This window comes from Coenobita brevimanus, chromosome 56 (assembly GCF_032717465.1).
Source record: "Coenobita brevimanus isolate Jiangsu-jjx chromosome 56, ASM3271746v2, whole genome shotgun sequence".
Lineage (NCBI taxonomy): Eukaryota > Metazoa > Arthropoda > Malacostraca > Decapoda > Coenobitidae > Coenobita > Coenobita brevimanus.
Window position 1 is genome coordinate 36,489,790 of NC_137009.1, and position 25,276 is coordinate 36,515,065.

Sequence of the window (25,276 nt, forward strand, 5' to 3'; positions counted from 1 at the left end):
TCTCTCTAGTGTGTCCTGTGACAGTGATCACATCTCATGTTCATCACACTGCATCATTCTCCACTTGCCTGCATAATATCAGAGACCCCCTGCAGTCATTTGTGTGCAGTGCTAGTGATTGAAAGGCATTGCTGTGTGTGCTTTAAAGTGAGTTTTGTCACTGTGTGTGTGTGTGTGTGTGTGTGTGTGTGTGTGTGTGTGTGTGTGTGTGTGTGTGTGTGTGTGTGTGTGTGTGTGTGTGTGTGTGTGTGTGTGTGAAATAAATGAAAGTCTATGATAATGTCTGGTCAAGGTGCTACCCCTAGTGGAAAGCACGGTACTCACAGTGCTGCCTGTGGAAAATGGAAGGTGAATTGCTCAAAGAAAGGCGTTACCCTTGAAGTGAGGCTGGATATCATGAGGCAGCATCAAGGCAGCCAGGACGCTAGTAGCACTGCTGACATGCACTGGATACTGCAATCAAACATCTCTGCTATCATCAAGAGATCTGCTGACAAGTTAGCTACCGGGCAACAAATGTCCTCCATCAGTGCTAAGAGGATCATGATGGCTGGGGACCCAGTGAGGGAGGAGACGGAGTGATGAGTGAATGCCCAGGGACACCACCTATACCCCAGCCTCAGGGGGACCCTTGATAAAGGCTCTGCCAGGACCTGGCACCAAGTAAATGTAGTTGTACTTGTTTTGGGACTTTACTGTCTTACTTCTACTCCACCTCTTATTACTCTTTCTATCACACCCATGGGTGATACAGTGAAGGAAAGTAGTCAGATAATGCATTAGGGGAGGCTTAGGAACCATTTTTTTCTGGGGGGAGGGGTTGCCCCTTGACCTCAAACATCACCCCACTGAACTTGAGCTATAATCTTACCAGTACCCAATAAATCATTAGCTGATCTTTCCACAATGTACCCCTATCAGATTATTGGGATGTGTTGTACTGCATTTAAAACATAAAAGTATCATTTTTTATGTATCATTTTACAGTATAATTTTTTTTTTCTAAGTTAGTTTCTTTGTCACTCATTACCACTTTGCAACTACATATTTTTTTCTCTTATTACCATATATCTACCATTCTTTTTTGGCCTCTATTTATATTACAATTTATTCCACTTTTCAAGGTTCTTTTTTCTCCAAGCACTTTCTCATTCACTTTTATCTTGCATTATAAAATATTATCATCTGAGTTTTCATCCATTAAAGCAATTCCATCACTCATTTTATTTCTACCTTCATTTATACATTACTACAATTTACTCAACCTATCTTCCCATGAGATTAAACTCTGAGCCTGTGATAAACATGGATCTCTTAATTGTCTTGTGTTATCCAACGCATGTAAAGCTCATATCCTCATCAGGCAAGGAGGCTCCCCAGCACCTCTTCTTTAATGATTTTCCAACTACCCATTAACATTCAAACTTCTGCTTCTTATATGAGGCGCTTGGAGGGAAAACCAGGTAAGCGCCACCCCGGCCAGAAACGGAGTTACATATACCAGTTTTTTCCCCAAATCCTCTTCTACCACTACAACAAGGGTTTAAGTGAAAAAGATGTCCCTAAGATGGTTGAAAATTACGATTTTTAAAGGGCTGTGAATGACCGTACTGCTATTGATAGCCAACCACTCCATGACATTACCATTAGGTCCATTTTGGCTTAGTATTTTCTTCTCCCAAGTACTGCATCCTTGGAAACCAACATCATGTCCGGATTTCCTACTTGAGTTAAGGCGATTTTACCATAGTATTCATGTCAAAACACGCACTTATTGTAAGCCACATGTATGTGAGGCTAAGAGTGAGAGGGAAAACCAGGTGAGCGCCACACAGCAGGAGGTGGCTGCAAGACGCGCCAATCGCGTGGCTTGACGAATACCACCAAGCTTTTTTTTATGACACCACCATAAAGGCACATGTCCTTACTTACCTACTGACATATTTTCAGTCTCAATATCTTACAGCTGACCTACAATAACACATATTATGGGTAAAAGTACTGCTACTTTGTCATCGATTGTTGTCTAACAAGAGGAGAAAGAAGATGTTATTGAATTTTTTCATTTAAAATACCACTAATTATCAGCGTCTGAGTATCATTACGGAAAAGTAGATGAATTAGGCTACATGGAAAAAAAAACAAGAGCAGAATATCTTCACTGGATGAAAAGTTAAGTCATATTTAAAGTACACAAACTTTAAAAGAGTTTTTTTCTGTTTTCCTTTTTTGGTGCTTACCTGGTTTTCCCTATAATGGCCTCATATCTTCTTAATATCGACACACACTGCATGACTAACACACAAGAATATTGCAACAGGGCAGATTCAGAAATACTATAAACAATAAATGAAGAGGTGTTTGTGAGCTTCCTTAAATGACCAAGAATACGGCTCTGTCTTCATGTCACGTTATTTATCCAGTCATCCATCATCCAAAACTATGCAACCACGTTAGGAGTGTAGGGTCCTAGATCTGCTTAAATGGTATCCCAAAAATTAAATGGGGCACTGATATTTAAATGGGTCACTGACACTTAAATGGGATCCCAATATTAAAATGGGATCCAAAATTTGAACAGGACCTAGTATTTAAATGAGCCTGATATTCAATGGGATCCCAGTATTTGAATGGAACCCAATATTTATATAAGCCTGATATTTTATGGGATCCCAATATTTAAATGGGATCCTGATATTTAAAGGGGATCCAACACTTAAATGATGCTGATATTTAATGGGATCCCATTATTTAAACAGGATCCCAATATTTAAATGGGATTCCAATATTTCTTGATATTCAAATGGGATCCTAATATTCAAATGGGATCCCTTATGTACAGTACTCAGAAGAGTAATGTTGGTACAGAAACTGATATTCCATTTTCTATACACTTTGAACTGTACACTGGGATTATCATAAAAACCAGAGAGATAAAAGTGCTATTTCCACAGCTCTTAAATGAAATATATTGTAACTGCTTAAGTAAAGGCCGTGGTACTCCATTCTCTATATACTTAGGACTGTACAGAGGGATAATGGAGCTAAATTATTTCACTGCTGTAGAATATAAGTTAACATGTAAAGCACAGGTCTGTGAGGTGAAGATAAGGCACTAACATTAACCCCTTCAGCACAATGTCATCTTTTACACTTCAGTCTTGCTACTGCTAGACCTCTATATTCAGTTTAGGAGAGTTCAAGCATGTTAAGGGGCTACAAACAATCTCTATTAAATCATTCACTTACATGACATTCTCTATACTCCTAGTGGGCAACTGATTTGACTTCTCAAGGAAATTTTACTCATACTGAAGGGGCTAAGTGACTCCGGTGTACTACACACTACACGTCCTTAAACATTACAGAAATAAACATTAATATATGACACTAAATAATGCCAGGGAAGTAAAAATTGTCTGACCGCTCTTAGGAAGTTCAATAATTTTCCGTATACGTGCTTCGTGGATTATGGTAGAGTAGCCACAGGTCCCTACACCTTGCAAGGAGTAATATGTTAGTGACTGTTATCATTACCATTTTCTGCTACAAGCACTGGAATTGTCTGCACCATGAAAAGGTAAGTTGAAGTTCATTTTCAAGTACAATAATGTAATCATTTATTTTGATACAGTATACAAACAACTTTTTCAGCTCTTATTGCATCTAAAGCACTGACTATGATGGGCCAGGGCAGGGTAGGGCAAAGCAATGCAGAGTATTTTGGGGTAGAGTACGGAAGGGCTGGGCAAGATGGGGCAAGGTTGGGCAGGGTAGAGCAAGGAAGGGCAGGGCAAGCTTGGACAGGGTAGGATAGTAAGAAAGGGTAGGATTAGAGTTCACTTATGTGACTCCACATTTTTTCTGCCACCACACAGTTCACCCTGCATTACTTCTTACCCAGTTTCTGTGGGGTGGTGTCAACAACTGGGGTGGGGCGGGGCGGAGTAGATAAAACGTACTGTGCAGGTCCAGGGGAGTAGACAGTAGTATAAACATAGCCAGGGTAACGCAACACCCCCGCTGCCCCTGCCCCACCCACTGCCCCGGCTCCACCACCACCTCCCGCCCCAACGACCAGACTGGCAGGAACAGCAACTGCACCCTGAGTGGCCCCTGCACTATACGCTGCAAAAGGAGAAAAGACTCAGGCAATGTAGATCTAATAAAATCATCATCATCACCACCATCATCATCATTATGGCCTGGGAGGAAGGTAAAGTAACAGAGGATTGGAAGACAGGTATAATTATTCCCCTGTACAAAGGAAAAGGGGAAAGGAAGTGTGTGTTAATCATAGGAGCATTTGTCTTCTTAGTGTAATAGGAAAAGTACATACTGTATATGGTAGGATACTTATTGAGAATGTTAGGGAAACAAAGGAGGAATTGGTAGGAGAACAGGGAGGTTTTGGGAAGGGAAATGGTTGTGTAGATCAGATACTCATCCTTAGGTCTTTAGTGGAAAAGTTTCTGGCCTTCATGGATTTGGAGAAAGCATATGACAAAGTGGATAGACAAGAAATGTGGAAAATATTAAGAATATATGGAGTAAATATGAAGTTGTTGAGTGCCATGAAGAGTATGTACGAGGAGGCTAAGGCTGCAGTGTGAGTGGATGGTTGAACTGAGTGAATTTTTCTATCTCATGATGGTGATGATGATGATGATGATGATGAATGTTGGATTAAAACAGGGATGTGTATGTCACATTGGTTGTTCAATCTTTATATGGATGGGGATATTAACCCCTTAACCACGGGGCGTCACTTTCGTGACACTTGGTAGCAAGGGATCATACCGCGGGGCGACACTTTTGTGACTCTGTGTTATTTCGAATTCGCCCGGGCTTTCAAGTGGTGGCTTGTATCATCTATCAGTACTGCCAATGTCCAACACTAGTCAGCACTCCTAATCTCATCTGTACTCCCATCCATTGTTGACAATTTAGCCATTTCTCCCCGTTCTTGACTCCCCTCCCTACCTCCCCTCCATTACCCTATCCTCTCGCCTGCCTGGCCGTGCTACGCTAAGTAAATCTTCCCTGGAATTTTTCACTGATTTCATCCATTGAAATAAGCCCTATGCCCTATTCTTATACCAAATAATATATACAAGAAAGAAATAAGGTAAGTGAGAGTGCCATACACCTAGAATTGGCTAATTATCACCTGACAACACCTCATATGCACTCGTCTGCTAATTTTCGCTGTTTATTTCCCCTTGAAATATGCCATATAATCTATTTTCGTAATAAAAATATATATATATAAGAAAGGAAGGGAGAAGCCTAAGTGATATTTACATTTACCTGGAACTACCTAATTATTGCGGGCCACCACACTGTATTCTACATTAAGTAAATCTTCCCTGGAATTTTCCACTGATTTCATCCATTGAAATAAGCCCTATGCCCTATTCTTATACCAAATAATATATACAAAAAAGTAATAAGGTAAGTGATAGTGCCATACACCTTGAACTGGCTAATTATCACCTGACAACACTTCACATGCACTCGTTCGCTAATTTTCGCTGTTTATTTCCCCTTGAAATATGCCGTATAATCTATTTTCGTAATAAATATACATATAAGGAGGGAAGGGAGAAGCCTAAGTGATATTTACATACTACCTAATTTATTATGTATTGTCTTGGTTTCCTGCCAATCATTTCATTGCTATACAGTATATTAGCAGGTCTCACAGGGCTGAAGTTGGTAGTATTGCACTCACCCTAGCCAGGCGGCAGGAGGCCACTACTATCAGTTCACTGTCGTCTTTGAAAGTGAAGGTACATCTGATTAGCTCCTGATAACTTCCGCTACTTTTTAGCCCCATGCAAAGGGCCCTGTGACCTTTACCCCCTACTAAACCTCGTGTGGAAAGAGGTAAAGGGATGACAATTGATAGAGAGTGACTACGATCTTTTTATTGAGTAAAACAGTGCAAGTGGAATTGTAAATAATGTGTAAATAATGTGTAAACAGCAAGTGAAAGGACTGAATGTAAATATAAGTGAACAATGGAAAATAGTTTTATAAGTTACTTCAAGTGACAGTGCACAACAGTGTAAATAAAACAGAAATGTAAATAATGTAAATAAAATAGAGAACGTAAATAGAAATGTAAATGAGTAGTACAGTATTATAAGAATACGAGTATATATACTAGGAGTAATGAAAGTGAAAGTTTCACTCTAGCATGTATGAATACTATGAGTTATGAGAGTGAAGGTGAAAGTGACATTCACTCTCAATGCTAGTATACAGGACGAGAAAGTGAATGCTACATATTTTACTGAAAGAAATTGAATCCCTACAGTGACAATAAACTACTATTACTGAAGGAAACTTATGGATAAAGAATGTAGATATATATAAGTGTTATATAGTAACAGAAATATAAACTGTGAGTGTTTTTATGAATAACAGACAACACTAGTGGCGAACGATCAGAAGTGGGATGGTCATACGCCCTCGTAATTTTCATTGCTTTCACAGTGTTTTTTTTTTTGGAGTATGGATTCCAAACTATTTGAGAATCATAGAATAGTGTTTCTAGTGATAATATCAGGCTGTGGTAATCATATTAAGAGTTGTTGGGAAGTGTAAAGTGGAGACTTCGTTACCCAACTTCAGAGGTCTCCACAAGTCCTACAGTACTCGACGAAGGCTCAACAAACACCCAAGGAGAAAACTGAAGGTATGTGCCATAAGTATACGTGATTTAAATATTCTAGGACTAATAACCGATTTTTGGCAAATACTGTATTTTTAGAGAGTCTGTCGGAGCGCGAATATGCCCGCGGGAGCCGCAAGTCAAAGCAAAATAAGCCCGCGTCTTAAGGGTTAAAGAGATACAGTATATGGTAGGGCAGTGGATGTTGGAGCAGCCTTAATGAGAGAGCAGTGTTTGGAAACTTCCTATACTGTTGTTTGCAGACAATACTATATTGTTATGCGAAGACGAAGGGAAATTGCAAAGCTTAGTGAATGAGTTTGAGAGTGTGTGTAAAAAACAGAATCAAAAGGTGAATGTAAGGATGAATAAAGTTATGGTCCTTGAGAGAAATGAAGTCACTGAACGTACAGTGAGGTTGGATGAGGAGGAAATGGAAAATGTGAGTGCATTTCGGTACTTGGGTAGTGTGATGAGCAAGGATGGAAGTCTGGAGCATGAAGTGCTTGAAAGGGTTCAACAAGGAAGAAAGGCTGCTGGTTCTCTGAAAGCAGTGATACAAAATAAAGAAGTAAGCAATCAATCAATCAATCATTTCCTGTGGCACCCTCGGGGATGCATAGGGCCTCGATGAACTCACACCACCACATCCTATCTTGTGCTAACTCCTCAAGATCTCCCCAACACTCATCTCCAGCTTCCCGTCTCATTGTCCTCACCCACGTCTCTTTTGGCCTTCCTCTACCTCTCCTACCAGGTGCCACCCACCCTGGTGTACCTCGTACTATTCCCTGTCTCCTGTACACATGTCCTAGCCACTTCCATCGTGAGAACCTAACATATTCATCGACCGGCTGCACTCCCGTTATTTCTCTAATTCTACTATTTGGTACCCTTTCCCACCACTTAACTCCTAATATTCTTCTAAGTGCTTTATTTTCAAACACCAAGAATTTATTTTCCATAGTCACTGTGCTGTACCAAGACTCGTGTCCATAAATTAAGATACTCCTAACCATTACCTTATAAAGTTTGATTTTTGTATGCAAAGAGAAATTGTTATTATTCCAAATATTTTTAAGCATTCCCATTGCCTGATTAGCCTTCTTTAACCTTTCCTCGAATTCAAGGTTCAAAGAACCATCCTTGGCTAAATAAGTACCTAAATATTTAAACCTATCAACTTGCTTTACAACCATACCTCCAATTACACATTCCTACGCATTTTCCATATTCATATTGATTATTTCAGTTTTTCCACAATTAATAACCAAACCCACCTTGCGACCTTCACTCACCAAACAGTCCAACACTCTCTGCATCTCTTCTGGCCCATCACAAATCAAAACTATATCATCTGCATAATCTAAATCCAAAAGTTTCCTGTTCTCTCCCCAAAGTATACCTGCACCGGTTTCTGTTCCAACACGTTTCATAATGTAATCAATGACCAATATAAATAGTAAAGGCGATAGAACACCACCTTGAATTACTCCGGACTTGACTTCAAACGAATCACTCAGACAACCATCAACCATCACTTTACAAAATGTGTCCTCATGCATGTTCATAATGACCCTCACAAACTCCTCTGGTATTCCATAATGTCTCATGATCTTCCCCATAGACTCTCTCGAAACACTATCAAAAGCCTTTTCAAAATCAACAAAACAAAGACTTAACGGTACTCTCATTTCATTAACTTGCTGCATCAAATGCCTAACTATAAAGATCTGATCATTGCAACCACGTCCCTTCTAAAACCAGCCTGTTCATCCCTCAGAATACCCTCAACCACCGGCTCCAACCTATTTAACAACACTCTACTGAAAACTTTCAAAGCTATCGGTGACAAAGAGATTCCCCTCCAATTACCACATTCACTCAGGTCTCCCTTCTTGAACTTTAACAATTACACCATTCTTCCAAACTGATGGTAGTAACCCCGTCACCCATATCTTATTGAATAGCTTGGTCAAGATCATTATTAATCTATCCCCCTCCACTTTAAACATTTCCGGAAATAAACCATCCTCCCCTGGTGCCTTATTATTCTTTAACTGTTTTACTGCTTTCTCCACTTCTGCAAGCCTCAACTCTCCTGTTTCTATATTTAAATCTTCCTGAGCAGACGGTATATCCTCTTCTGGTGGTATTGGTCTATTAAGAACTGTCTCAAAATGCTCTTTCCATCTATTTTTAATATCTCCATCTTTGGTCAATAAATTTCCTTCCCTGTCTCTAATTGGTATTTCCTTGCGTTTACCTGCATTACCACTCAGTTCTCTAATCGATTCATATGCTATTCTTTGACTCTGTCCATCATTTTTGTTTATTAGGATTTCAGTCTCTGCAACCTTTTCATCCACACATCTTCTTTTATCTCTCCTAGCTAACCTTCTTACTTCTGAATTCAAACTCCAGTACGCAGCTCTTGCTAATTCAATCTCTCGTTCATCAACGCAGTGCATCTCACTCCTCAATTTAGCCTCACCTCTCTTTTTTATCATATCCCACGTTTCCTCTGATATCCATTTCTTTCTCCTGAATCTATGTCTCCTTCCAATCATACATTCAGCAGTCTCATGCAAAACTTTGTTCACATCCTCCCACATCTCATCTACACTTCTCTCCCCCTCTTCCAACGTTTCCAACACCAAAAACCTATTTCTGCATTCTAATCTGGAAGTAAAAAAGTCGCTGAATGATGGTATTTTGATACCAACTCTAACGTATGTAAGTGAAACTTGGACCTTGCTGGAAGGACACATGTCAAGAGTGGGAGCAGTGGAAATGAGTTATTTGAGAGGAGAATGTGAAGTTACATGGAGAGAAGACTGTCAAATGAGGAAGTGAAGGAGCATTGTGATGTGGATGTGATAGAATGCATTAGGAGAAATACACTGAGGTGGTTTGGCCATGTGGAGAGGATAGAGGGTGAGAGAGTAACGAGAAGGGTGTATGTGAGTGAGGTGGAGAGGGGCAGAGGGAAGGGGAGGCTGAGGATGAGATGGAGGGATGGAGTGGCAAGGTATATGAGAGAGAGGGGTGTGAGCTGGGGAAAGGGCAATGAAATGGCAGGGGACAGGGGGACATGGAGGAGATTTGTCCGTGGCCACCCCTTATAGGATTGAGTTGTCTGGCATACATAGGTAGATTTGCACACAGAGTCAAACGAAAGTGAAGCTCTGTACGTATGGTGAATATTACCATGTAACGGCGAGAAGCATGTAGACTGATGTCACTGTATAATTGTATTATCATGAAAGTGAAGAGTGTGTAAAGCATTGGGTCACTGTTTTCAGCACGGAAAAAAGCCCCTCGGACTATTGTGGTAATCCTCTTGCACTACATGGGTTACTAATATGTCACTTCCCCCTACTCTAAAAAAACATCAATAGATCCTCCATCTTTACTTAGCAAAAGATACTTACTGTGCTGCAACTTATTCCCCACAGCTCAGTGACAGAAAAAGACAATACTAAGCACTACAGCCTGTCCATAATAAGTCTTAACAACTCGCATCATATTTCAGTACTAATCTCTTGTTATAGCTCAGCATTCAAGTCAGACAGATGACAATTTCAAGCCAAGCTAAAGTGAGCAGATTACAGTTAAATGGGCTTCAACCTGTCCACAGTACACTTGGTCATTGAATAAGCAGAAAAAAAGTTAGGTATCTTGGTCAAGTTATAATAAATATCCAACAGTCAAATCAACTCTCCAATCTGATTACACTTGGCCACCAACTGTGCTTATGGGGGATTGGAATCTTTGTCAGGTCCTGTGTGGAGACCTCTGGAATAGGACACTGAGTCAAGTAGGAAAATAACTGAAGACTGCAAAATGTGGACAGCTGCCATCAAGTGAAAAGACCTACTTGTTATAAAATTGCCATCTCTCTAACTTGGATGCTGGGTTGTAAAAACAGATTAACGCTAAAGTATGATGCCAGTCAAAAAAAAAAAGAAAATGCTATTGAAAGTGTGCATAGCCAAAGTATTGTCTTTTTCTTCCTACGTGATAAGCCACAAACATTTTTAAAATCTGGGCCTGGTTAAAGTAAAAGAATATAGCAGAGTCAGCGGTCTTTAAATGTATTCTAAAATGAGATATTACCATAGTGAGGCTGCTGGGTGTATATGACTGCAGTGCCAGGTGCTGTGAAGGAGTAGTGGGTGTAGCCAGGGTACAGCTTGAGGGCCGCTAGTGGAGGTGGGGAGGTTGGTGGTGGTGGTGGCGGTGACCCTCCTACGCCGTTGTCATTCTCACCATTGTACTGTAGGAGTAAATTATGTCAGGTTATACTGCATTAGATTGCATTACATAGTTTACAACAGGATAGAGCTAGGATTCCGGGGGCTTGAATGGTGAGTGAATGGAAGCGTAACCCACTGGACTGGGCAATTTGGGCTGCCTGGACGTTGCTACTCCTCACCCTGCCCTAGGGTGGGAAAGGAGGTCTGGATGATGATGATGATTACAATATGTATGGTTATGTTTGATCAATGCTGCCACTATTCTCACTGTTGTACTGAGTGGGCAAATTAGGTTAGGTTATGGTACATTAGTTACATCATCTACATAGGCTAAGTATGGCTGGGTTAGGTTATGTAAGGTAAGGTAAGGTAAGGTATGATTTGGTTAGATTAGATTAGACTGGTATCAAGTATGGTTAGGTTAGGCTGATTAGGTTATTGGGTAGCAGACAGATGGCTAGGAGGTGCTACACTCAGAGTGCAGTATGGCTACAAGTTTGGTAACTAGCTACCAATGGTGAGCAATCAGTACTTTTGAAGTACCAGCAGCAGATGTAGCATTGTTGGCTCAGAAAGACTGGCAAATGCAGAACCAGTATCTTTTTAAAAGGCACCATTGGTAGCAGTAGTGGTGCTTTTTTTATATATAAAACTCTTAAAAGTAGGAAATCTTTGTTTTTTACAAGTATTATATCTAATTTAAATAAAAACTATATTAAATTTCATTTTTATTAAAATTACAGAGTATTAAAGACGGAAATTAAATGCAGCCTGTCAAATCAGAGTCACATAAAAGAACTTGTCACTCTCAGATTTCAATTCTTACCATTTCCCTTAATGAACACCAGCATCTCAAAGTGACTCAGTTAATCCTGCCTGTTTGGGCTTAAGAGCGTCCTTTCCCATAGAAACAGATGTTCTACTGTGGCACTGATGGGGATCAACATATTGTGCCTGATGAAAAAGTCCATCAACACTTTGCATGGGAACAAGTTGCTCTCAATGACTTTCTGTGGCCTCTCCTCCAGGAAGTTCTGCACCAACATAAACATTCTAAATTAAAGCCTTTTAATCTACCAAGGTAATCTGCTGGAGCCAGGATACTGTGGGCTTGAATGATGAGTGAGTGGAAGCATGGCCCATTGAACTGGGCAAACTTAGGCTGTCTGGACGCTGCTACTCCTCACCCTGCCCTCGGGTGGGAAAGGAAGTCCGGATGTTGAGGGTGATGATGATGATACATGACAAAGGAATGTAGTAAGAATTTTATGATAGTAAATATTTAACTAACTGCCATCATTACAGTGCATGTAACAAAAGCCTATACAATTCTGCTGAAATATGACAGAAAGATCTGTAAGGCCAGCATGCCACTGTAGTCATGTGATTATCTTCCAATTTTTCATTTCTCCACCAAAAACTACCACTAAGAATATGGCTCAAAAACTACCGGTGAAACCACTAGCAATACTGACCCCCAAAAGTACCGCCAGTAGCAGTAGCGGACTACCAGTCCTAAAAAAGTACCACTGGTAGTACCATCAGAAACATCCTATCACAATATGGTTAAAGTCCAAGCAAAGATTCCCTCATTGTTACAAATCTTATTACAGCATGCATCCTAGATTTATTTTTTCCAAACATCTTCCAGCAGCTGTTGAAAAGTAACAATCCAGTTCTGGCACTTGGTTTAACTTCCAGTCCAAAGAAAACATCAACTGTACCATGGCCAAACTCAATATAGTGATTCCTTAAGAGGAAGCAGGTATTCATATTTAAGTATGTACAACACATATGCCAGTATATTCAAGGTTATGTGCAGTAAGGTAAGGTAAAGCAGGGTACAGTTGCATGAGCTTAGGTTAGGTTAGATTATTATTAGATAAGGTCAGGTTAGGTCAGTTCACACAATACGAGGTGCGATCAAAAAGATCTGAGGCTGTTCCTGTTGTGAATGAACGGAGCATGGCATAGTCATGCACGCACAGCAGGGGTGAGCCAGTATGCCGGGTAGCATCATGCTGTTAACATCGGCATCTGTGTTACACGTGTTTTTGTAACCACATGCACATGTTCATTTGCGATCTCACTATGGACCTCAAACTTGGGCAGGGGGCAAACATCAAATTCTGTGTTAAACTCATGAAATCGGCAACACAGACCCTTGAAACACTCCAGCAGGCCTACGGCAATGAAGCAATGAGCCGGGCAAGGTGTTTTGAGTGGCACTTGTGCTTCAAGAGGAGCAGAATGCCACTGGAGGATGATGAGAGGTCAGGGTGACCCTCCACAAGCAGAATCCCCAATAATGCCAAAAAAATTCAACAAATTGTGCATGAAGATCGTTCAATCACCATGGTGACAATGCCAGCAACTTCCTTGACGGTGATCCAAAGATCCTCATGCACAATCCGTTGAATTTTTTTGACATTTTCAGGGATTCTGCTTGAGGATAGTTGCCCTAATCTCTCATCATCTTTCAGTGATGTTCTGCCCCTCTTGAGGTGCGAGTATCACACAAAACACCTCACCCAGCTCACTGCTTCATTGCTGCAGGCCTGCTGAAGACTGCGCTGCTAATTTCCCGAGTCTGACACAGAATTCGATGTTTGCTCTCTGCTCAAGTTTGAGGTTCACAGGGAGATCACATATGAACAAGGCATGTTGACTTATGAAGGTTACTGCTCGCCCCTGCTGCATGCACATGATTGTGCTTTGCATAGGGTTGGGCCAATAAGCAATTTTGCCGATTACCAATTACTAATTACAGTCACTACTTGTTTTACGTTGATTCGGCATAAGATAATTCGCTACAACGATAACAGAAAAGTTCCACCCCAAAATCCGATTTCCGATGAATTTCCTGCTATAATGATATTGCCTTCAGAAAATTTCATACAAAGCACCAGGCACACGCAAAGCGATGGTCACTTGTCTCAGGCAAGATGGTGGCCCCAGCATGCGGAGCATTGTTTTGGTTCAGTTGCGGTCCCGCCATCCCTTCAAAGCCCTGTCTTTTCCACTCGTTCACATGTGCCCCCCTGCTATCGTCACCTCTCAGCCAAGCATCGTGCCACAGTAGGCCTATACATTTTGTAGCACCAGGCCAACGTTACGCAAGTGTGATTGTTGTGTTGTTGCAACAATTTACTGTACGTGAGTAATGCCGCCTGTATTGGTGTGATAGTGTTTGTTTTGGTCATGGAGATGACTTGGTTGACACAGGAAGTGATTAAGGTGGGTTGTCATTTTCGTTTCAGTCTTGGGCAGGTGACTGGGATGCTGAGCTGACGTAACCCCCTTTTTATAATGTGTTTCAATCTCCTGATTTACGATAAAACAGCTATACGTTAAGGTATGACCTGACTTAACCCCATCGTATAAAAAGCAGCGACTGTAATCGGCAGTCAATAATCGGCGATGAAATTTTAAAAGTAATTAAACTTCATGAAATTAGTGGTACTAAAAAGTTAAAAACATCACCCTAATGTTATTTTTGACTTTGTTTACAGCCCAATTGCCATCTCCTGTATGGAAAGCAAATAGTTTTGTCATCTGCCACTCTTCTAAAGTCTAGTTTTGCTTTGTTGCATCATCTCATTCTATGCATCCTGGTTGTAATTTGTTAGAAGTTGCCAGTTTTCTTGTTCTTGTGGTGATCCTAGATGCTACTAGAAATGGCAGTGTACTGTACAGAAAATGTATTGATCTCTCGGGCCCTTCATTAATTTCTTAGTCTGGGATCATAATATACTGTGTGTTTGCTTTAAATACCACCCTTAATTTTTACTTCCAATATAAAACACATATGTTTTTATTGTATTTTTTTTATTGCACAAAAATATACGAGTTTGCCTGATCATACACTTCCAACAAAACATGACACACCAACAATGTATATGACACCAAGTCACTAACACTGCATCTATTCCTCTTTGGGACACAGTTAGCGTGATGAATGTTCATACATCAGAAACACTAAACTCATAATAAATTTAATGATAAAAAATGTTTTCTGAAGTCCACCAAAAACGTGTTCTCCTCAAATGCTCCATACATACAGAGATGGGTTGCAGCTACAGTATATCAAACGGTGGTGTCTAGCATGTACTGTGCAATGCCTCAATGCAGGTTGACAAGGTGACTGATGCAAACTTTGTATTTTGACAGTTGTGGTAAACAGTATTATAAATGAATATCAATATAAGAAACCATCATAAAAGACAGAAGTAAGCTTCTTCAACTAAGCGGCCCTGATTAATCTGTCAAAAGGCCGATTACTGATTAGTTGGCAAAGTGGACTAGAAAGCCAATTCCCGACTACCTGCCAATTAATCGGCCCAACCCAAGCTGTACACCGTTCCTTCGTAACAGGAAGTCTCGAGAATTTTTGATAGCACCTCGTATGTAGAGGAATGTAGAATGTACAAAGTGTGGTGATGTGGACCAGATGATAAGAACCACACTGTGGTGGTATGGACATGTGAAAAGAACAGAAACAGTGACAAAAAGGGTGTGAACTTGGCGCTGTTGCTGTGGCTCTGGGCTCATACGATTATTATTATTATTACTGTTGTTGTTGTTATGATCCCAGGCCCACTTGGACACAAAGCCAGTGGACTGCAGGAAACTGGCTACTTCAACCAAATGCTCCCAGGTTTCTTTTGCTTAAAGTGTTTTACAGGAGTCTGTGGAAAGCCATTAATCCCCTTCAATCTAATGATATAATTTAAATTTTATACTTGGCATTTCCATATGATTTCATTCAACTTAGGAAAGACCTCGAGAACAAAGCAGGTTAATGAAGACTGAATTGAATTCCTCCAGTTCAGAAATTCTCCCCTGTGCTAAGGAAATTGTTTGGAGACAGCCACAATAAAAATAAATAAATAAAAATAATCACACTGAAGGGGACAAAAAAGTGGCTAATAATAAGAACTTACAGCAAGACAACACAAATAACCAACCCCAACACTCACCAGTTTGATGATCTTGACTTTTACTTTACGTTTCTTCCTTAGCTTCTTCTCCTTCTTCTTTATTGATGTGGCACTGGTGGGGGGTGGCGGTGAGTGTATCTCCTCCCCACCAGATGGCGACGTCCCCTCCCCCGGCAGTATTCCATCAGCAAATTTTACGGCTTTAGGTCGGTAGTCCTCTCGATACCTGGCAGCAGAATCACGACAGGGGTTACGGTATATCCACTGGGGATTGGAGATGTGTTTTAAATTTCATTCTTGCTGTGTACTGATATTTGCATTTGTATTCAGCTTAGGACAGACTTTTCAAACTGGAGGTTCTAAAGGCAGCCCTGATAAAATCCTTCAATATGTGAGGTCTTTCCTACCTTAAATAAAACTATGTACTAGCAGCAAGCTTAAATTTTACAAGACATCATCAGATTCAAGGGGTTAATCCCTCCAGTGTGTTTATATCTTTGGTCAGCTTAAGAGATCTCTTTAACAACATACTATTTAATGAAGACTGTATGCATGTACACTCAATCCTTGAGTAACACGTGGTTGAGTAACACGTTTTTGTTCTAACGCGGTCAGCATAATGAGACAAGTCATGTCAACACGCGGAAAAACTCGAGCTCGAGCGGGAAGTCAGCTGGCCTGGCGACTAAATTTGAAAGTCGCGCGCGATGATGTCACCCTCTAAACTCTGGGTACTTTTCTTGGGCGCATAGTTCCATTCTGTATGGGTATTGATCTCAATACCACACCCAGCCACCTAAGCCAAGCAGCCCTAGTGGGATAGGTTAGGTGTTAGGTTGAAAAAATTTTGCCTGGGAAACACATTGAGCGTATTTTTGAGAAAAACCTATGGTTAGTTTTGAAACAACTGGGCGAGCATCGTTCCTGGCTGAAGGTTCCCGGTGGTGAGATGAATACACATACAGAATGGAAATATGCTTCATGGGCACACTCAAGGCCAAATGGTTAGACAAAATTTATGGGTTTCGCAATTTCAGGGGACGAAATGGAACGAAAATGTATGGTAATCAGGAAAAAAAAAAAAAAATCCATGTGTTCTCGTGAGTTAGGGTTCAGTTCCACATTCTTCGTTCGATTTCATGCTTCCCAACACATTTCGACCAACTGGGCATATGGTTATCAGTCCTTTCTCATGCCTCACCTAGTTCTTACCCACTCATAATGGGTTTTGCAGTTTTAAGGGAGGAAATGGAATGAAAATGTTTGATACACAAAAAGCTACTCTTTTATCCATGTGTTCTTGTAAATTAACATTCAGTTCTACATTCTTCATTCGATTTAGTGCTTCCCAACACATTTCCAACTAACTGAGCATACGGTTATCAGTCCTTTCTCGCGCCTCGCCTAATTCTACCCCACACTCATACTAGGTTTCACAGTTTTAGGGGATGAAATGGAATGAAAATGTTTTCTAATTAAAAAAAAAAAAAAAACTTTCATCCATGGGTTCTCGTAAGTTAGTGTTCAGTTCCACATTTTCGTTCGAATTCGTGCTTCCCAACACGTTTCGGACCGACTGAGCATACGGCTATAAAATCCTTTCTCGCATCTCACTGACTTTACCTCACAGTCATATGAGTTTTGCAGTTTTAGGGGACAAGACTGAATGAATATGTTTGCTAATCAGAAAAAAAAATTACTTCCATCCATGTTCTCTCACAAGTTAGCGTTCAGTTCCACATTCTTCGATCTTCTAACTTATAGTCTTGTATTTTTCGGATTACTTATGGGAGGTAAATAATCGTTTCATGCTAAATCTGTTTCCCCGTTGTTTTTAGCTGTGTTACACTATGTCAACTCGTTTGACCCGTCAGGGTTACAGCGAAAGGGCCTGTCCTAAATGTTTAACTACAATTGACCAAACCTAGCCTAACTATACCTAATAATTTAACCTAATCTAACCTAGCATCCAGTTGGGAAATTGGGAGACGAAAACCACCTTTGAGTACGTCAAGACAATCATAGGTACGGCTTAAGGAACGTGATGATAAAATGTGGGAAGTTTTTCTGCAGGAAGCTGTAATTTATCACCCTTAAAATAGTCAGAAAAACACCGAAAACAAACTGGAGGAATATGAATTGAATTGATAAGGTCCTTCTACTGCTTTAAGTATAGCGTACGTTTACCGAAATGGCAAAAAAGTGTGGAGTACATGAAAGCACCATCATAACGATTTGGAAGGACCAGGAGAAGATAAAGATCGTGCAAAGGAAGTGATGCGAACCTTGTAGCACTGAAAGTTTATATTTGTCCTGAAGCTGACTGAGAAGCTTAGCCCTATATAGGGCGTTATGTGGAGCGTCAGAGAAATTGTCATTTTTACTCCTCCTTACCACTTTACCCCACGTAAATTACCCCCACTTATATGCACCATCAGGTAAAACAGTGATATAATCATTGTAATTAAGATCACCAATGATATTAGAAATAGCATTAACAAAAAAGTCGGGCTAGGTACCCTTATGTTGATACGTAGCTTCCCGGCATTCATTCCCCACCCCCCACCGATAATGTTGTCAAAGTTTCGCCTTCTCGTTATCAAGTGGCCTTCGGGAGAGACGTTAGGCCGTATGGTTAGACTAAAATTTATGGGTCTGGCAGTTTTAGAGGACGAAATGGAACGAAAATGTTTGAAAAAAAAAAAAATACTCTTTCATCCATGTGTTCTTGTGAGTTAGCATTCCGTTTCACATTCTTCATTCGATATCGCTTTTCCCAACACATTTCGGACTGACTGAGCAGTTTAGCCATATGCTTAGTCTGTCTGAAAAATGTAGGGAAGAGCGATATCAATTGAAGAATGTGAAACGGAACACTAACTCATGAGAACACAAGGATGAATGTAATTTTTTCTGGTTAGCACACATTTTTGTTCTGTTTCGTCCCCTAAAGCCGTCAAACCAATGAATTTTCATCTAACCACGTGGCTTAAGGTCTCTCCTGAAGGCCACATGATACAAGAGATGGCGAAACTTTGACAACAACATTGGGGTTGAGGGGAGGGAGGAAAATACCATGGAGCTACGTATCCCAACTTCTGTTTTTGTTAATGCTATTTTTAATACCACTGATTTTTTAAATAACAATAGTTACGTCTCACTGCTTTACCTGATGGTGGGTGCAAGTAAGGGTTAATTTACGTGGGGTTAGGTTGTAAAAAGGGGTAAAAGTGAGTTATGAAAAGTCGCCAGAACACATTGTACCATTATACACATAAACATATTGTCTGAGTGACGCGGATTTGGGTACCACGGTCCTTGTCCAGTCCCTATTGCCCGCGGTACTCGAGGATTGAGTGTATTTGTTTTCTATATGAACTAAACTACCCTATAAACAAATAGAAAAACAAGTGAAAAGACTTACAGAAAGACAATCAAGACAGATAAATGAAGAGATTAACAGTAATCTTGATAAACATGAAAAACAAAAGCAAATGGCAGTAGTGAAAATTAGGAAGTATTGTACTCCAGTCTGAATGCACTTAACAGTACACCAAAGATCATCCACCTTAACTTGACAGGGGGTTTCATCATCCAACAGTTTTCCACAGTTCAGTGGCACAATAAGACAATACTATGGTCCTACATTCTTTTCCTAGCAGTTATCATGACCAACATCATATTCTAGTTACAGCTTAGTATTTAAGATAAAGAAATGGCAAATTTATGCCAGGTCAAAGTGGACAGAATGGAGTAAAGGTGAAACCAGTTGGAGCTCCAAACTCTTCCATGCTTCTTGCTGTGGCAAGGCACTGTCTGCTTCAACAGAATGTTGATTCACTGCACAGGACAGTCCTGCAAGGATGGATGCTTGCTTGTGGTTGATGGGTCTGCTCAGCCAGAGATCAGGGTTACTAAACAACAACAACAAATGCTACCAATGCAACAGTTATGTATGTGCTTATGCACAAATAGGGGGGGGGCCCTACTGAGGTGAGAGAAAAGGTGGAAAATTATATACATATACATTTAGGTCCAACAGTGTCATTTCATATTCAATCAGGCCCATCACATCCATTTTTGTCTAGTCACATAAACTAAGGTAAATTTTTGGATCATTTAGATCTAATTTAGATTCATTTATGTCCATTTAGGTCTTTAAGATCCATTCAGGTTTTTATCTGGTCAGGTGAGCTTAAGGTTGCCCAGGACCATTCAGGTAAACTTACATATACTCAGGGCCTTCACATTCAGTTAGACTCATTCAGTCTAAGTTACATCCAGGTCAGCTTAGATCCAGTCTAGTTCGTGGCAGCCAGTCCTGCATTATTTCTGTTACTTTAGGAATTTCACATTATTCAGGTCCATCGCGTCAATTCAAATAAATACTGGTTGATTCAGGTCATGTATGTTAAGAGGAGTGCCCAAAAACAGCCATTTCCCGGAAAGAGTTGCCAAAAATAAATTCCCTCCATGTCATCTTGTCCATCAGGCAGCCCTTCCTCCAACTCAACCATAGCACAAAGAACAACCAATGGACAATAGCACACCTGTAGCTGGGACTCAAGAGGATGCCCTTGTCGGCGGGTGGGAGAAGAACCGGCTGGAGTCTCTTCTTTTTCCTCAGCATGGCCTCCTCTTCCTCCTCCTCATCATCGTCGTCTGCTCCCGCCATCTCATAGTCTGGCACTGGAGACCCAATCACTGGGGTCTCTGATATGGCCTCCTGATATGGTGTAAGGACAATATCAATTTTAATTATCAGCATCAAATTATATCATCATCATCATCTTGACCTCTCTTCCCACCTAAGGACAAGGTGAGGTAGGCTCCTGAGAGCATGAAAAAATATACATCAATGCATACATCATTTAGTCTTGTTGCCTCATAAGGAGTGTAGAAACCCAGGACTAGGAAAGTTGGTCCTGACATTTAAGATGAGAGTGACCAGCCTCACTCATCCCTGAGTGGCATTACGTGAGCAATAAACCCTAACAACCCCTTGGATATAAACCTACACAGGCTCAATCCGAATGGAGCGTCCTAATTACCCACTAAACCACTAGGTGCCATTGGTTGGTTATATGGTTACCACCCAGCACAGTAAATGGTTTCCTGATGTACAGGAAACCATTTGGACTGTCACTCAGTGTACAGTTACCCACAGCCAGAAGAATGAGGAAAGAATGAAGGAAAGAAAGACAGAAGAGGGAGTGTAATGTTGCCTGTAGGCAGAAGGAAGAGGCATGAATGAAGGGAAGAAAGACAGAAGAGGGAGTGTAAAGTCACCTGTAGGCAGAAGGAAAAGGAATGAATGAAGGAAAGAAAGACAGAAGAGGGAGTGTAAAGTCACCTGTAGGCAGAAGGAAGAGGAATGAATGAAGGAAAGAAAGACAGAAGAGAGAGTGTAAAGTTACCCATAGGCAGAAGGAAGAGGAATGACTGAAGGAAAGAAAGACAGAAGAGGGAGTGTAAAGTCACCTGTAGGCAGAAGGAAGAGGAATGAATGAAGGAAAGAAAGACAGAAGAGGGAGTGTAAAGCCACCTGTAGGCAGAAGGAAGAGGAATGACTGAAGGAAAGAAAGATGGAAGTGGAAGAAAGGAAGAGAGGAAAGGGTAGACACCCAAAGCAGCACTACACTGAGTGAGTGGATGGTGAGTGTCCCCATCTACCACTGGTTAGTATTATGGGGCTGTAGTATGCTTAGTATTCATCCATCCATCCATCATCCAATCCTACACTGCCCCATGAGGAGCGTAGGAGCCCGGGGCTAGGAAGTTGGTCCTGACATTTAAGATGAGAGTGACCAGCCTCACTCATCCCTGCGTGGCATTACATGAGCAATAAACCCCAACCACCCCTTGGATATAAACCTTCACCGGCTCAATCCGACAGGAGCATAATAATTACCCACTAAACCACCAGGTGCCAAAATTTGGTTATATGGTTACCATCCAGCATAGTAAATGGTTTCCTAGTGTACAGGAAACCATTTGGCTTGTCACTCAGGGTAGAGTTACCCACAGGCAGAAGGAAGAGGAAAGAATGAAGGAAGGAAAGACGAAAGAGGGAGTGTAAAGTCACCTGTAGGCAGGACGTGGAAAGACTGAAGGAAAGAAAAACAGAAGAGGATGGAACGAAAGAAGGATGGAGGAGAGGAAAGGGCAGACACCCGACAACAGCACTACATCGAGTGAGATGGTATATTAGTATTATGGGGCCATAGTATGCTTAGTATTAATATTAGTATTATGGGACTGTAGTATGCTCAGTATTAATATTAGTATTATGGGACTGCAGTATGCTTAGTATTAGGATTAGTATTATGGGCCTGCCTGATATTGTGCTTTTTTAGGATTAGTATTATGGGCCAGCCTGATATTGCCCTTTTTTCTTTTCTTTTTTAACATGACCAATAATCCATCAGTCTTGGACCACGTCAATGCAATCACCACACTGATGTTACTTTTATTTCATTTTGATGTCCTCCTCTTGGAACACCACAAACTGCATCACTTTCAAGCATTCTCCTTGTGTTATTTTGGTACGCTTAAGAGATTCCCATCACTTCTTCCTTACTAGTTTATTTCTGTGTCTGGTACATTAATATTCACTTATGTATTACTTTTGCACAACACTTGTATACTGATATAAAATGTGCCACATTCCTTCAGAATCCTGACTCCAAGCTATCAAAAATATGAGAGTAATAAAGGAAAATTTTATCTTACCCTAATCAGAACTTCATCCTCAGTGTCAGATGACTGGGTTTCCTCCTCCTCCCTCCTCTCTTCCTCCTCCTTCAACTTCCGCTCCCTCTCTCGCTGGCGTGCCTCCCTCCGTGCTTCCCTCTCCTTCCGCCGCCTCTCTTTCCATTCACGACGCTCCTGCTTCTGCTTTTGTTTTGCTGCTGCCGCCACTTCGGGGTCAATCAGTGTCTCACCCATGGTCGGGATTTGCTGAGGGAGGTGAAAAGAATGCAGAGGTTGAAAGACATCCCATCCATTCACCTGTGAGTTCCTGAGGGAGTGAAGATAATATAAACAATGAAGAAAAGAAAACCCATCCATTCACTGGGTACTTCCCTGTGGAGTGGAGATAAAATAAAGATTGAAAGGAAAGAAAATCCATTCATTTATCTAAGAGTTTCTCGGAATGCAGATATAGTATAAAGATTGAAAGAAATGAATAAGAAATCCATCCATCCATCTGAGATTTACTTGGGGTGTGAGAAATGTGTACAGACTGAAAGAAATTAAAAGAAAATCCATCATCATATCAATCATCATTGTGTTGCCCCATCAGCAGCATCGGGGTCTGGGTTTAGGTTGTTCAGTAGATATTTACACTGAGGGATCAGTCACTTGCCTCAAAGTGGTATTATGTGAGCAATAAACTCCAAACACTCCTACAGCTAAACCCCAATGGTCTGTATTTTTAATTTCTCTCTCTCTCTCTCTCTCTCAGGAACAATTCTTGTGGGCTTTACACTGAGTGACAAGCCAAATGGTTTCCTGTACACCAGAAATCCATTTACAGTACTATGCTGGGTGGTAACCATACAGCCAAATTATGGTGCCTGCTGGTTTGGCGGGCAATTAAGGCGCTCCAATCAGATTGAGCTAGTGCAGGTTTATATCCAAGTGATGGTTGGGGTTTATTGCTCATGTAATGCCACTCAGGGATGAGTGAGGCTGGTCACTCTCAGGACCAACCTGCCTAGCCCTGGACTCCTACACTCCTCATGGGGCAACACTGGATTAGATGATGTACGTATGTATGTTTATGCCTTTAGTTCTTTCTTCACTGCACTGAAACAAAAAAATCCAGTTGCGTACCTTAACCTGTCAGACAACCAGACACTCAGTTGTTGGTTAAATGGGTACCACGCAAAACTGTAAATGGTTTCCTGCAATATGGAATGCATTTGGCTTATAACACAGTGTACATCCATCTAATGGCTGCTGTAGCCTACATCAAAACAAGTCAACACCATCCAATCCCTTATAAACCCTTGCAAAGTGTAGGAACCCAAAGCTAAATTAACACAGCACATATTAAAAATATGAAACTAACCAACACCTCTAGGGGTTGTTTTAGGTATGGTAGTGGAATAAAGAGGCTTTACTAAAGAACAACTCCAGATATACAGACATCAATTCAGTTTATTTCTTTAACTATCAACTTAAGCTTGTGCTACTGTTAGAAGAAACTTGCTTAACTATTAACAGTGTATGTCACTTATATTTCTGGTTGTGTTTTAGCCATATTTGACAATATTTTTTTCATGTAAATTATAGGGTATCAAGTGTAAAGAAACGAAGATTATGGTTCTCTTAGTGCCAAACTGTCCTTTTCCAAATGTATCACCATAATGGCCAGGTTCTCAAAAATATCTAACTCAGTCATGAAGAATATCTGGCAAGCTCAACTCATCCGTGTACGAAAATATAAAGGTCTTATTTATATTGGCCTACCAACTTCTCCCACACTTTAAATCCTTTGCCTCACCAGCCTCCTCACATTTACCTTTAGAAAGCTACAAAATCTCTCAACAAAATCATCTGGTGTTGACCCAAATAAACTACTAGACGTACAAAAAAAAGAGAACCAGTTACTTAATAAAAGTTTTCTATAGCCTTTGTCTCACTGGATTTCTCTAAGTTGAACAAAGCCTTCTGGTGTCTGCCTGCCTGTACAAAATACCCAAGTGCAACAGCCACAGTAAAAGGGTTAAGGGTTGCACTGTAAAAGGTCCTGGTCAATTCCTGACACCTCTTCATTTGCAATTTATTCTGAATATACACATCCATATCCCCTTGTATGTTAATGATGTAAACCATACTGATATTAAATGTGTATGATACAAATAACATACACTAAAAAAAAAAAAAATAAAAAATAAAAATCACAATTGGCTATGATAAATGTGAGTGAATTAACTACTGTATTTCAATATTAATGATTTACACTATTTACAAAATAAAAAAAAAGTGAAGGTTCACTGCACAAAATAAAGCACTATAGTCTATGATAAATAAATTACCTGCTGCAAGAGTGACAATAGCCTAGCAACTGGGAGCCCCTGCGTGTGTGACAGTAGGGGTTCAGTGCTGGCCACTGGGGTTGCAGCAGGGATAGCCTGGGGTACTGCGATGGGGCGGGGTGCGGACGGGGCCTCAGCGGAGGAAGTCTGGGGTGGGATAGATGAAGGGGCTGTGGCTGGTGGGGGTGAGGTGGAGGGAGGGGGCACACCCATCACCTGCATCATCCCACCAACCACCTCAGCTGGTACCACCTGCAGTAATAAAATCCATCATCATCATCATCATCATCCCATTTTCTACAATTAATCCCCTCACTCTGTTAATGTCATTTTTGTTTTATCATTGCCATA

General features: G+C 40.8%; 1 protein-coding gene across 1 annotated transcript in view; it reads right to left on the reverse strand.

Annotated features, from left to right (window-relative positions):
- Positions 1 to 606: 606 nt before the first annotated feature.
- LOC145401703 (uncharacterized) overlaps positions 607 to 25,276 on the reverse strand; it is a 44,247-nt gene continuing 19,577 nt past the window's right edge. The window contains exons 8-14 of the mRNA XM_080273885.1: positions 24,926 to 25,177; positions 22,611 to 22,838; positions 20,429 to 20,604; positions 15,918 to 16,104; positions 10,799 to 10,958; positions 3,901 to 4,128; positions 607 to 653 (exon numbers count right to left, since the gene is read on the reverse strand). Of these exons, the coding sequence (XP_080130011.1) occupies positions 607 to 653; positions 3,901 to 4,128; positions 10,799 to 10,958; positions 15,918 to 16,104; positions 20,429 to 20,604; positions 22,611 to 22,838; positions 24,926 to 25,177 (1,278 nt within the window). The remainder of the gene's footprint in view (positions 654 to 3,900; positions 4,129 to 10,798; positions 10,959 to 15,917; positions 16,105 to 20,428; positions 20,605 to 22,610; positions 22,839 to 24,925; positions 25,178 to 25,276) is intronic.